This window comes from Vanacampus margaritifer, chromosome 9 (assembly GCF_051991255.1).
Source record: "Vanacampus margaritifer isolate UIUO_Vmar chromosome 9, RoL_Vmar_1.0, whole genome shotgun sequence".
NCBI lineage: Eukaryota > Metazoa > Chordata > Actinopteri > Syngnathiformes > Syngnathidae > Vanacampus > Vanacampus margaritifer.
The window spans coordinates 24227943-24241051 of NC_135440.1; the positions used below are offsets into that span (position 1 = coordinate 24227943).

Here is a 13109-nt window from a genome sequence, read left to right on the forward strand (position 1 = left end):
ACCATAATGAATCATATCTCAACCTGACCTGTGTAACAAAAAACATTAAAAGATATTGTCAAGGTCACATGCACTCTTTTATTGAGCGTAAAAATCATGGTAACAAAACATGTTAAAAGATGTACATTCAGGAGACTCGCAGACGTCCACGAGGATGTCCGCGAACATCAGTTGATCTTCCCGAGGCGGCGTCGCCACGTGACGCAGCGAAGCCTCGAGAGGCGGGGCCCAAAATGACTGAGCCACGCCCCCCGACGACATCATCTTGTGTTGGCAGCTGGACAGCGCCGGAAGTGGCTCGGGGACGACGTCTTCATTTGTGTGGGGATTGGTTACGACTGGCCGGTCGTGGCGAGTGGTCCCACCATCCTCCGAGAACAGATCAATGATGTCCGCCCATTCGCTCTCGCTGACGTCGGCCAAGTCGTGGGAGTCGCCGGGGCTGTTGACGAACATTTGCATGGCGTCAAATGACAACGGCGACAGCAGCGAAATGGAGGGAGATGTGGGCGGGGCGTCTTCAGAGTCATCTGCATGGAACTCTTCATCAGGAGGACATGTAGAGGATGTGTCATGGTTCTTTGCTCCACTTTCAACTTGGGTGTCACTTTGGGCTTTGCGGCCGTCTGAGTGGTCACGTGACTGCTCAGGTGTGGATGAGTCCACTTCCTTACAGTAGAGCGCGGACGCCACTCTACGATTTGCCGCCTCGATGTCAGCAAACTTCCTGTTGGCGTGTGAAAGACATGTCAAAAATGAGCCAAACACCTAAAATGGATACCTTGGCTCATTTAGTCACCAGGTGAGTCAAAACAAACACTCCCCTCAAATACTGTAACGTCTAATGGATTACCCTAACTTGCGGGAGCTTCATCCACTTATGATAAATAAATGCCCTGAACAAAATTTACGCCATGCCTCAAATAGTCATTAAATAACTCTACATTTGATAAATAGTAAATGCCTAGCTCAAATAGATGCTGTGTCCTAATTCTAACTGGATGAATCTTCCTCTTGTGATAAATGCGGCAAATGCCCCCCTCATTCACTGCCATTGACGGCTATAGACGTCAAAAATTCATTTGAACTATTTCTATTAGTTTATTTTTTTCCACTTTTGTTAACAAAAGCATGAAAACCTTTTTTTTTATTGCACATTTAGAACAGATATAAAATTTGTGATTAATCGTGAGTTAACTCGTGAAGTCATGCGATTAGTCACGATTAAAAAAAAATCGCCTGATGCCCCTAATTTTTAACTCATACACTGCCATTGATTTGAACTATTTTTTAACATTTTTTTTCCCACTTTTGCTAACAAGAGTATGAAAACCTAGATTTGTTTTATTACACATTTAGAACAGATATAAAATTTGTGATTAATCGTTAGTTAACTAGTGAAGTCGTGATTAATTACAATTTTTTAAAAATTAATCACCTGATGCCCCTAATTAAAAATAAAATAAAATAAGGGGCGTCAAACGATTAAAATTTGTATTTGTAATTAATCGCATCGTAAAATAATTTTAAAAATCTAGGTTTTCATACTCTTGTTAGCAAAAGTGGAAAAAATTTTAATCTAATAGAAATAGTTCAAATGAATTTTTGACGTCTATAGCCGTCAATGGCAGTGAATGTGTTAATACCGTGGCCCAGTTAAACACCGACTGGATAAGCCAAATAGTTGGTTATAACCGTCAGTGAGTGCGTCATCCACATATGATAAACACAAAAATAAAGGCCACACCCCAAATAGTGCCTGAGTGTATCATCCAATTGTGACAAACATTTTACCTCAATTAGTCAGTGTTTCACTTGTGTTAAATAAACGCCGTCCTCAAATGAATACCTTCCCCCAATTAATCCGCCAGTGTCATGCCCTAAATACAAATAAATGCCACCCTCAAATAAACCCCTCCATTTTCCCATCAGAAAAAGCTGTAATCTTAGTTCATAGTAACTATCGTTTGCATACCATTAAAACCGTTTAAAATTATATTTTTGTGAAAACGTGTATTTATTCAATTGTACAGTGCGTCAACACGCCCCATCCACACACCTCTGTATCATGTTGTGCAGGAAGCGTCGATGGTTGACCTGCCGCTTGGAGGGGCCGTTCTTGCGGGGCTTCTGGAGGGTCCTCATCATGTGACCCGCCGCCGACGTCACAAACGTGTACAGGTCCCGACCCCAGGGAGCCCCTCGCTCCGGCCCAGCCTCCAGTGACGCCGTCACGGATTCTTGCATGCCTTGGATGTCAGGCACAAGAATTGAAATGAGACATTGTGTTTACGGTAATGCTTTCAGTTTTATCAGAATTTAAAGACACAGTAGGGGGTGGTTAAACATTTTCCATTGAGTTTCAAAAACAGAAAAATTGATTTAAAATTATTAAGAGTTATCTTTCCATTTTTAATCATTTCTTTTTTGTTAACTCATTCACTGCCATTGACGCCTATAGACGTCAAAAATTCATTTTGACTAATTAAACTTTTTTTTTCCACTTTTGTTAATGGTTAAAGTACGAAAACCTAGAAAAAAAATTATTGCACATTCAGAACAAATATAAAATGTGTTAATAATTTTGAGTTAACTAGTAAAGTCATGCAATTAATTACAATAAAAAATTGTAATCACCTGACGCCCCTAATTTTTAATAATATTTTTTTTAATCATGAGTTAACTAGTGAAGTCATGCGATTAATTACAATTTTAAAAATGTATCACCTGACGCCCCTAATTTTTAATAATCTTTTCTTCTTAAAAAAAAAGATTTAAAAAAGAAAAGATTATTAAAAATTAGGGGCATCAGGCGATTAAATTTTATCATCGTAATTAATCACATGATTTCACTAGTTAACCCACAATTTTATATCTGTTCTAAATATCCCTCCAAAAATTCTAGGTTTTTATACTCTTGTTAACAAAAGTGGGAAAAAAATGTGAAACTAATAGAAAATAGTTGAAATGAATTTTTGACGTATATAGCCGTCAATGGCAGTGAATGAGTTCACCCCTGGTAAAAGTTTCTAACTTGGAAAATTCCCCAAATTTTGCAACCAAATAAGTGAAACAATACGTTAAAAACGCGTACCCGTGCTGTTGCTGTTGTCTCCTTCCTCCAAAATAGCGACGAGGTTTCCCTTTTGGTCTGCGCCGTCGCCGCGAGTACACGTGTGCGTCTGCTCAACCCAACTCAAAAGTGACATCAGTTCAAATGCCCCGTTTCCTTTTTCTTCTAGTCAATCCGCCCCCACCCTTGCACGCCATCAGTCTGAATGGAATCCCACTTGTTAAGAGTCATACAGTGAGGCAGGCAATTATCTGAGGAGTCAAACCCTGGACACGTGTCGGCCATTGTGTGACGCACAAAAGGCCGTTTGCCCGGAAAACTGCTGTGCGGTTCTTAATTGAGCCGCTTAAACCGTGACCCTCATTAGCGCATTCTCAGAGGAAATAGCCTACGTGGTTGCTAGTGCCTTTAATTGACCCGTATCATGCGTGCAAACAACTTCCAAGTGATGATTTAAACATATCTATGGCTACAGCAGCAGGTGGGACCAATTTGGACAAAAATGGTGGATAATGAAGGGAAATGGCTTGATTGGAAGGTACAAAGGTGGCAAAATAATCACTAAGAAGTATGTTTTGGTAAAAAGGACCATACCAAGAGTGAACCTGGCAAATGTGGCCTCAGTCAAGAAGGGGGGGAATTCGGAACCGTTCCAAATAGCTGAGCAGATTTCCATTTCATGCGAGTTTGAATGTGATCAGTCAATTCTGAACACAGCCACAGTTATAACGGGGTGTGTACACTTCTGCAAACCATATGATCTTTTTTTTTTCTTTTACAAAAAAACATAAAAAGATTTCAATTAACTTGTAGTGGTTATAGATCAGATTAACTCATTCACTGCCATAAATTAATTTAAAAAAAGATTATTAAAAAATAGGGGCGACAGGCAATTACATTTTTTTTATGGTAATTAATCGTATGACTTCACTAGTTAACTCACGATTAATCGCAAATTTGTTATCTGTTCTAAATGTACAATGAAAAATAATTCTAGGTTTTCATACTCTTGTTAACAAAAGAGGGGGGAAAAATGTTAAACTAATAGAAATTGTTCAAATGAATTTTTGACGTTTTTAGCCGTCAATTGCAGTGAATGAGTTAATGTTGGGAAAGTTTATTCCGTCTTATTTTTTTTTGTCTTTAATCACAAAACCTGTCATGTTGACAGGGGTGTGTAGACTTTTATACCCACTGTCCTTTTAATGTCATGCCGTCATTCCCTGTAAAATGAAATAATACTCTCCTAAATCTACCAAATTTGACTCACTACAGAGGGATGGTGATGCTAACAACCCGGCCAAACTTGAGTTGACCAAAAAATAAACAAAAATAAAAATCGCCATATTTGTCAAATGAAGCTTCAAAATGGAGCCTTTGTGCTCTCCAACCGTTCATATCTGCTGAAACCCACCCCACGATGAACACTGGATTCATCTAGCTCCATGTTTGAGCCATGAAAATAAAATGCTAGCCATGCTAGCCACCAGTTAGCTTGCGAGCTAACGGGCTTCTGGGGCTCCTTTTCGTGCGGCGGGAAGCTATGCTAGCTAGCTAACTGCCGCTGTAACGACAGAAATTGGCCTACTAATAATAACTATAACTTTTAACTGATGCCAAGAAAGACGATTACGTTTTTTTTTCTTGAGTGGAGGGCGGGCGACTGGGTGCCATTTTAGGCCCAAATAAATCAGGAAACAGTTTAAAATGCTTTAGCTCCACAATATTTAGTATTACATTAGCTTTCAGTCTCTAACTACCTTCAAAAACGTTTAATCTATTTAGAAACAAATTTGTGTTTACTATCATTTTTGGAGAGTCCATTTTTATGTACAGTGATGACACAATTACACCCCGCGACATTTTGACTTCTATCTCCAGGAGGTCTATTTTTAGCTTCACACACGAGCTTGTGAGATGAGAGTAGACGGCTACATTTCTGTCTTAGCATTTAGGCTACACCGTGACAACGATTCTCTTTTGGTAACTAACTACCATAATGCAATTTATAAAGTACAGAATGCGAATGAATCACAGCAACGACAACAAAAAAACATCATGGCTGTTAAGCAGGTTGTGATATTTCTTTTTTATTTTATTTTTATTTTTTTATCACACTCTTGTAGCAAGCAGGCTGTTATAACATTTTATTGCCAGGCGTCTTTAACAGGCGGAAGATGAACTTTGACCCAGTGAGAAGGGCCTCAAAGATTGATTTCAGCTCCTCCTCGTCCAAACAGAGCCAGTCGGGTAGAAGAGCCGAGGACGTTGGAAGACCGGTCGCGCTGGGAGGTAAGAGCAAGGATCGTGGAATTTAGACCTACTTCATATGTAGTTCTTAACTCATTCACTGCCATTGACGGCTATAGACGTCATACATTTATTTGAACTATTTCTATTAGTTTAACATTATTTTTCCACTTTTGTTAACAAGAGTATGAAAACCTAGATTTTTTTTTGTACATTTACAACAGATATAAAATTTGTGATTAATCGTGAGTTAACTAATGAAGTCATGTGATTAATTACAATTAAAAAAATAATAATCGCCGGACGCCTCTAATTTTAAGAAAAATATTAAAAATAAGGGGCGTCAGATGATTAAAATTTGTATTTGTAATTCATCGCATAATAAAATAATTTTAAAAATTTAGGTTTTCATACTCTTATTAGCAAAAGTGGGAAAAAAATTTAACTAATCTTTTCATTAAAAAAAATTTTTTTTTTCCAATTTTTAATCTTTTTTTAAAAAAAAAAAAGATTATTAAAAATTAGGGGCGTCAGGCGATTACCATTTTTAATCGTAATTAATCGCATGACTTCACTGGTTAACTCACGATTAATCACAAATTTTATATCTGTTTTAATACAATTAAAAAAATCTAGGTTTTCATACTCTTGTTAACAAAAGTGGGAAAAATGATAAACTAATAGAAAATAGTTCAAATGAATTTTTGACGTCTATAGCCGTCAATGGCAGTGAACGAGTTAATCATTTTGAAAAGTCTGATTAATCCATTTTATTCCAAAATAACACCACCTTTCATGAAACACTATTTTTGTTAGGTTTTTACCATGAACAGGGCCTGGGCTGCATTCAGGGCCCATCCGTACATCAGCAACGTGGTTGGCTACACGGCGCTGTTCGCCTCCGCCGACCTCTTCCAACAGCGTGTGTTGGGTCGCCGAGACGGGTCCGAGCGCTCTGTCGGCGTGGACTGGCGCCAGACGGCCCGTGTGGCCGCCGTGGGCTTCTGTTTCCACGCCAACTTCAACTACCAATGGCTGCGCTGGCTGGAGAAGATGCTGCCAGGAGGCGGGGTCAAGGCGGTGACGGGGAAGGTGGTGGTGGATCAGCTGGTGGCCGCGCCGCTCACCATCAGTGCCTTTTATATTGGTGAGTTTCCGACTGAAATTATGTTGTTGTTTTTTTTATTCAACCACTTAGTCATTGTGATAAGTGATAACGGTGATTATTGTATGCGCTCTGGCCACCTGGGGGCAGTATAATACAGATTTACAGAGGATAAAGTCAGGATATCCTCACGCCCAGTGAATTCTGCCTAGCAACAGCCTTGTAGTGACTGATGATGTTGATTTACACTTTTTTTTTTACAACATGCTGGACACATTTGCACAAAATAATAATAATCATTTATATTCCTATTTTTTTTTGTATAGTAAACATACTTTAAAAAAAAATACATTATTGTATTTTTAACTGTGTTTTCACCTTTAAAAATGCACAGTATATGTAAGGGTACAATTTGATAACATTATTCTGTTTATTTTTAATCTGATTTGCATATTATTTTTTTATTGATTTGTATACCTGTTGCATGCATTATTTTATTGTCAAAATGGGAATTTAATTTAACATGCTTAACTCATTGACAGCTATAGAGTTTAAAAATTTTCATTTTAACTATTTCTATTGTTTTTTTCCCCATTTTTTGTTAACAAGAGTATGAAAACCTAGATTTTTTTTTGTACATTTAGAACAGATAAAAATTTTTTTTTAAAAAGTCATGCAATTAATTACGATTACAAATTTAAATCGCCTGATGCCCCTAATTTTTAATAATCTTTTCTTTTAAACAAAAATCATTTTTATTTTTAATTATCTTTTTTTTTAGAAAAGATTATTAAAAATTAGGGGCACCAAGCGATTACAATTTTGAATCGTAATTAATCGCATGACTTCACGAGTTAACTCACGATTAATAGCAAATTTTACATCTGTTCTAATACAATTTTAAAAAATCTAGGTTTTCATACTCTTGTTAACAAAAAGTGGAAAAAAATGTTAAACTAATAGAAATAGTTCAAATGAATTTTTGACATCTATAGCCATCAATGGCAGTGAATGAGTTAATCATTGTAATATTAAACTAGTAAAATATTTAATTTATTTATAATGCACAAGTACACTTTCTCAGCTGGACAGGTTTCAACACATTTCACAATCACTTGGAATAACTGTGTATATGATTAATAAGGGTTGATGATATTGGAGGTTAATAATTTGCCCCTTCATGTGTTGATTCTCCTTTTAGGTTTGAGTTTGCTCGAAAACAAAGATGATCTTCTTCAAGACTGGAGAGAAAAATTCTGGACATCTTACAAGGTGTACTATCATTTTTTGTGTTTATTGTAAAGTATTCTAAAATGAATATACGATGTTAATTGTGTGTGTTTTCAGACCGGTGTGGTGTTCTGGTCGACAATGCAGGTGAGATCTCTCTTCCTGTCAGAGTTGAAAGTTTCACCTTTAAATAAATATTTATTTTTGTCCTATCATCATCCCAGGCTGTGAACTTTTCCCTGGTCCCCCCCGTGGCTCGGACCGTGTTCCTCGGAGGCGTCGCCCTCGTCTTCACCATTTTCCTATGTCACCTCCGACAGCAGAAGGACCACAAACTTGAATGAATTTTACGCAACTTTTTTTACCCAATGATCTACTGTACTGTTTTAATTTTGCTAACAGTTTAATAGCAAGTGTAGTTCAATTTCTGAAACATTCTAATTTACTTAAGATGCTAATGGAATTGCCATATGTGATTGAAATATCATTTGGGTTATTTAGCAATCACGATGATTTCTTCTGTTGAAGCGACCATGCAAATGGTCATCAGATTAATGAGTGTAATATTATACTGTATTAGTGTTTATATTATAAATTAATTAACATGTAATGTGCATCAAGATTGTGACTCTTGACCTGCTCAATGTGTAAAGTGCCTTAAGATAACTTCTGAATTGGTGCTGATTGCTGAATCAATAAAAAAAAAATATATATATATATATATATATATATATATATATATATATATATGTTGTAAACAAGAACTGTTTCATATAAAAGACAAATATTGCTACATAATTTGTTTGTCTCTTTTTTAATGACATTTATATAAATAAAACGTGGAAACCACTGAATTAATACTGTCCATCTTTATTATACTGTCTTTGAAATGAATAATTGTATATTGTGTGTAATATTCCCTAGTTGAGATTTTAAGTTAAAATGTCTAATAATGTTAAATTATTATTATTAACCGATATGTATGCCGCACGCTCAAAATTTTAATACATATAATTATATTTTATTTATTAGTCGGCATGCAACTACATGCATTGATTCTACCCGACGCTAGAAGCGCAATTCAAAATCCCGCCCAGTTGTTTTTTCCGTGGCCGGAAGCTGTGCTAGTCTTTAACCAATCGTGAAGGCGAGATTTCAGTGCAGTGTTTATCGCGAGACTTACGTTCTTCCTTTTCCCTTTTCCCTTCGAGTCCAAGATGGTAGGTAGCGCTAGTTTAACTTTCATGATACGCGAGTTTGACTATCCACGGTCATCCTGCAAATTTTCACCATGTATTCTCTTGAACGTAAAACTTACCGATTGTGGGAACAGTTTACATTATAATGTAACAGCAATTTCTTGGTATATGTCGCTGCAAATCACATTAACTTCGTCTCTTAGTGCCGACAGCTAGCCAGACTAAAAGCTATGACGTTGCACACAATACACGTTTAAAATGGCCCCAAATCTGAAAGGACGTGGATCAATATGAAGATAAATGTTTCGATATCAACGTATGTGTCATTTGGTAGTGTTGGGAAAACTCGCCATGTTAGCGTTGTCGTGCTAATTAGCCGTTAGCTTTTGAGTGTCAACGTGTAAACCCACCCGTTTAATATCATGGTGTAACTTATTTAAATTGGTTCAACTGCATGTTAAATGCAAAAATAAAAAAAAAATGGATGAGTACGTAACTATTTATAATAATAACTATTTGTAGTTTGTACCGTAGGTAATGAATTGAATGTGATATTAATCCGTGTGTTCTTATTACTCCTAAAGGGAGTCGACATAAGACATAACAAGGACCGTAAGGTGCACAGAAAGGAACCAAAGAGCCAGGATATCTACCTGAGGCTCCTGGTCAAGGTAAGTGCGTCACACACAGCTGGGGAGAGTTCAATAAACATAACGTTAGACGCCATTGATTGGCAAATGGAAATGAGCATTTGTGGTCATTAGAACCGGTAAAATAACGGCTGCTTTAACATACAGAGTATACAACAGTAGTCAAAATATATATATTTGTTCCCACATTGTGTACTGAAGATGTATTGCCTTGTAGCTGTACAGATTCCTGGCCCGCCGCTCCAATGCATCCTTCAACAAGGTTGTCCTGAAGAGGCTCTTCATGAGCAGGAGCAACAGGCCTCCCATCGCGCTTTCCCGCCTGGTCAGTCTCACCTTCCTCACACGCTCTCGACTTTGATTGGATATTGAGGTCACGTAGCACGAAAAGGCGCACGCAGTTTTTCCATTTTGTTGTTTAATATTTACGACTCTATAATACTTAGTGTGTTTTGATGCAAATGTTGACTCCTTTTAACGTATACTTAGGACTGACTCCCTGTATTTGGACTGTGCAATTAATCAAATTTCAATTATTTCACTCCATGGTTACAAAATTGGCATAATAGTAAAAAAAAAAAAATATATATATATATATATTCATTAGGGGTGTTAGAAAAAATCGATTCGCCAATATATCGGGATATTACAGCACGCAGTTCTCGAATCGATTCAATATGCGGTCGAATTGATTTTTAAACATCCAATTTTTTTGCGGAAATATTCAACAAAACATCTTACTTAGGGTTAGGATTAACACATTAAGCATGGAAGAATGTTATATTAATATTTAATTTCAGTGCTGTTCAAACATGAAACAGACCTGTTTGTTAAATGCAGTGGCTCAGTTATAAGCCTGAATTTTCAGATCAATAAATACATTTTCATACAAATCTTACAGTGTACATGTACAAGTTTGTCTAATTTGTATTTTCTAAATGTGAGTATAAAAAAAAATTGCAATAGTCAATTTATAGATTTGTATCGGGATTAATCGGTATTGAATCGAATCGTGACCTATGAATCGTGATACAAATCGAACCGCCAGGTACGATACAATTCACACCTTAATATTCATGCTAATTTTGAGTTTCTTGAGTTTGTTTTAACTGATACTTTTGCACCTTTTTTTATTTTTTGATTAGTTTGACACTTTTCATAAAGCAATTATTGGTAACAAAACAAAATGTTTAAACATCCTCTTGTTGTGTATCACAAACATAAATGATTACCAAAATAACTGATTAATAACTTTTTTGTAATCAAGCAGCCCTACCCTGTATTCCCCCCCTTTTTTTTTCTCTCTCCTCCCGCCAGTTGTTAAGAGAGTCAAGTTACCCGATTGGATTGTCAGGTCTGAGATAAGATAGCGATTTCCCCTCCGCTGTGAAGTTTGCTTCTCATTCCAGATCGGCAAGATGAATCTGCCCGGCCGTGATAACAAAATCGCCGTCGTCGTCGGAACCATCACTGATGACGTCAGGATCCAGAAAGTGCCCAAGCTCAAGGTCGGTGCCGAAAAGACGACGTTAAAAAATGTTTATGGATGAAACAACGCAAATGCAGATCGGCCCTGCCTTTTTGGCAGTGTGGAAGCTTTTTTTTCTTTTTGGGCACCACACACACACACACACTGACTGTGACGTTGCCCCTTCCGAAGGTGTGCGCGCTGAGGGTGACCGACGGTGCTCGCCGCAGGCTCCTGGAGGCCGGAGGTAAAGTGATGACCTTTGACCAGCTGGCTATGGCAGCACCCAAAGGACAAGGCACCGTGCTGCTGTCTGGTAAGCATAACGCCACACGTTCATCTGGCTCGGGGGACCTTGGTGGGGGGGGGTCCAGATGAAGGCCACGCTCGCCAGACACTACTTTAATTAACTACTAATTAATGATATGATTTATGATTGACTTGTTTATGCCAAGCTGGTTTGGTCGATTTTTGTGAACGTGCCGTCGTAGTGAAGGCCTAAAAGATTGCAATTCAGAGTGTTTAGTCAATGAACCCCAATTCGATAGATTAAATGTATTTCTTGTGTATGTTAAAAAATAAAAGGAATTGGGACCTTGGGAAATAATCTCGTATTGAATACGTTTTACACTCTTTCCAAATTTTGGGGATATTTCGCCCCCGATTGGTAAAAGTGCAACCATAGCTGAAGTTGAGAAAGTGCGCTTTTGTTGTTGTCGTGCTGCAGTTGGCCGACAAGAGTCAACCCGACCGCGTTTCGGTTTCCTCGCGGTGTGTAAATTGCCAGTGTGCAGATGTCAAACCAGGCTGGCGAGTCGTGTGGAAATTGTGTGCTCGCACCCGCCAGCCAGCCGCTATCGCTTAATAATCCAGATTTGGGTGTGCTTTTCTATAACATGTCTGATGAAACATGAACCCGCAGGCGGTCAAGTGCCAGGATTCCCTCTTGTCGGCATTGAGCCAAAACTAGAGGAGGAAAGACTGCTTGAATTTGATTTGAGACTTTTATAGCCCGTCGCTCGCAAGGAAGTCTCAACGGGGGCTTCACAAGGTCACAGGTCACGATAATCATTGGCATCGCACAGGAAATGTTGGTTTATATTTGTGGATGACTGCAAGAATCGTTTTTTTGAGGAGTAGAATCTGAACAGCAATCACTTGACTTGATTAGTCATCAAGTAGTATAATAGTTGTCGTAAGTCTCGAGATGAGATTATAACTTGCGAATGGTTTCAAAATAGTGTTTCTGTGTCTCCCCCCCCCCCCCCCCCCCTCAGGTCCTCGCAAGGGCAGAGAGGTCTACAGGCACTTTGGAAAAGCTCCTGGAACTCCTCACAGCCACACCAAGTATGTGCACACTTGCACATTTATTCTTGTACAATTCTATAAATAATAATACGATGACTACACGAAAGTCATATTTGTCAAATGGAGTTTAGCTCATATCCAAAAATTACTAGTTGCACTTTCATATTTGTCAGCAGTGCAACATGAACAATAACAATCTGGTTCTGAAGGCCTTTTAGATTGAGAAACGTTTTACACAAAAGTGCCATCTCTAAAATGATACAAACATTTTCAAGAACCACCAAGATTAAAATACACAAGACCTAAGTGTTCATTAAAAACAAGATGGTGGCTTTTATTCCTTTAAAAAAAAAATCTTATTTAAAGTTTATAGTAAGCCACTGTCATATTTTTGCACCGTTTTAACGTTCGCTTACCACACTTTGCGAATCAGTGGTTGAAATTATTTCAAAACTTATTGGCTTTATTACCGTAGTCACTTAAAAAAAACAAAAAAAAACAAACGTGTGTCACCTGTGCTAATTTCTTTTGTCTTTTCCAGGCCCTACATTCGTTCCAAGGGCAGGAAGTTCGAGAAAGCTCGCGGTCGCAGAGCCAGCCGCGGCTACAAGAACTAAAGTCTCTCTTTGTTTACTATACATTCTGACTCAAATAAAAGACTGGCTGTACAAAAACATCACTTCCTCTTCAGTGTTTTATTTTCCCCTTATACGGCGCCACAAACGTACACAGCGTGCGAATTCTTGGAATTCCAACCTTGAAGAATGATTTCATTCCATTGGGCAGCTTTGCCATGAAAGCGCAATAAGAGCAAGTCATCACGCAA

The 13109-nt window shown here is 37.9% G+C and overlaps 2 protein-coding genes across 4 annotated transcripts; both read left to right on the plus strand.

The window, feature by feature from the left end:
- Positions 1 to 272: 272 nt before the first annotated feature.
- Positions 273 to 8356, plus strand: LOC144057891 (mpv17-like protein). Of its 3 annotated transcripts, none has more exons than XM_077575876.1 (7): positions 273 to 802; positions 2080 to 2294; positions 5231 to 5365; positions 6140 to 6470; positions 7630 to 7700; positions 7776 to 7805; positions 7883 to 8356. In XM_077575876.1, exons 4-7 carry the CDS (start codon positions 6149 to 6151, stop codon positions 8000 to 8002), a joined length of 543 nt encoding a protein of 180 aa, XP_077432002.1. In that variant the 5' UTR covers positions 273 to 802; positions 2080 to 2294; positions 5231 to 5365; positions 6140 to 6148; the 3' UTR covers positions 8003 to 8356. The 3 variants fall into 3 exon arrangements, with proteins under 3 accessions (XP_077432002.1, XP_077432003.1, XP_077432004.1); XM_077575877.1 differs by having other exon boundaries at positions 5314 to 5365; XM_077575878.1 differs by lacking the exons at positions 273 to 802; positions 2080 to 2294 and having other exon boundaries at positions 2841 to 5365.
- A 441-nt stretch (positions 8357 to 8797) lies between these two features.
- rpl18 (ribosomal protein L18) lies at positions 8798 to 12962 on the plus strand. Its single transcript, XM_077575045.1, has 7 exons — positions 8798 to 8878; positions 9442 to 9528; positions 9725 to 9832; positions 10917 to 11015; positions 11168 to 11291; positions 12253 to 12322; positions 12825 to 12962. Exons 1-7 carry the CDS (start codon positions 8876 to 8878, stop codon positions 12898 to 12900), a joined length of 567 nt encoding a protein of 188 aa, XP_077431171.1. The 5' UTR covers positions 8798 to 8875; the 3' UTR covers positions 12901 to 12962.
- Positions 12963 to 13109: the final 147 nt, after the last annotated feature.